Consider the following 1,009-nt stretch of genomic DNA (forward strand, 5'->3'; position numbering starts at 1 on the left):
CGAGGCGTTGGAGATGAGCTCGCGCAGGAAGATTTCCTTGTTGGTGTAGAGCGAGTGTACTTACTTGTTCTTCTTGTGGTTTTTTTTTGTTTGTAAGGCGAAGGTCTCAACGCCGGTCGCATTCTGTGTCGACGGCGCGCGAGGCGCACGGGCAGGGGGGGGGGGGGCGGGTCAGTCGGCGAAGAGCGAGGGCGACAGGCGATCCGGCGCCCGGGCGTGGGACCGACGCACCTCCTTGGCATTGGTGGTCCGGGTCGAGGAGGCCGCGATCAGGACAAAGAGCGACAGGCAGATGAAGCCAACCTTGGAGAGGGCGCCACGGCCGAAGGGGCGAAGGCGAGCCATGTGTGTCGGTTGAAGAGGTGGAGGGGGGGAGGGGAGACAGGGGAAAGGGCGCGGGAAGGGGTGGAGCGAGGGACGGAGCAACTGACTCTGCTGGGCCGCCCCGGGCGCCACGGATCGAACCTTTGGGCGTTTTATAACCCAACGCCCGAAGGGCACATGTCGCGCCAGTCCCAACAGGCGGGGGGGTGGCACGGGCACGGACGCGCAAACTTGCGGCCCGTGTCCGCCCCCCCTGGCCGGAGGCCCGGGAGGCCGGAGACCCGGGAGGCCGGTGCGCCACCGGGGAGAGGGGCAGGGAGATGTGAGGGGGGGAGCGCGGACCCTCCGCCCCTGCAAGGGGCCCCCCTCTAGCGGCCGCAAATCCCCCGACGGACATGGTCTTTCCTTGTTGTGGCCTGTGCTTTTTTTCGTTCGGGCACTGTCCCCTTGGCGGGGACCTCTCCGCCGGACTTGCCTGGGCGAGCCACACACTGCCCAGCCCGCCGGGAAAGGCGAAGCTGCCCGGCTCACAGGGCCGGCCCTGTTCGTCCGGCGATTTTTCGAGAGCAGCCGGGAGGCAGGCCGGGGGGGGAGGGTGGAAACCCGCCGCTGGCTCGTTCGCACTCGCGAGAAGGGGGCAGACTAGGCGAGCGGGTGTGGCTCCGGCTGACTGTTCCCCCTGCCC

At 68.3% G+C, this 1,009-nt stretch overlaps 1 protein-coding gene across 1 annotated transcript in view; it reads right to left on the minus strand.

The window, feature by feature from the left end:
- The window catches only part of H696_03411 (hypothetical protein), a gene marked incomplete at both ends in the record, with an annotated part of 3,028 nt that extends 2,683 nt beyond the window's left edge, over nt 1-345 (minus strand). Inside the window, one exon of the mRNA XM_009497277.1 lies at nt 232-345. Coding sequence (XP_009495552.1) covers nt 232-345 — 114 coding nt within the window. The remainder of the gene's footprint in view (nt 1-231) is intronic.
- Nucleotides 346-1,009: the final 664 nt, after the last annotated feature.

This window comes from Fonticula alba (genome assembly GCF_000388065.1).
Source record: "Fonticula alba strain ATCC 38817 unplaced genomic scaffold supercont2.5, whole genome shotgun sequence".
NCBI lineage: Eukaryota > Rotosphaerida > Fonticulaceae > Fonticula > Fonticula alba.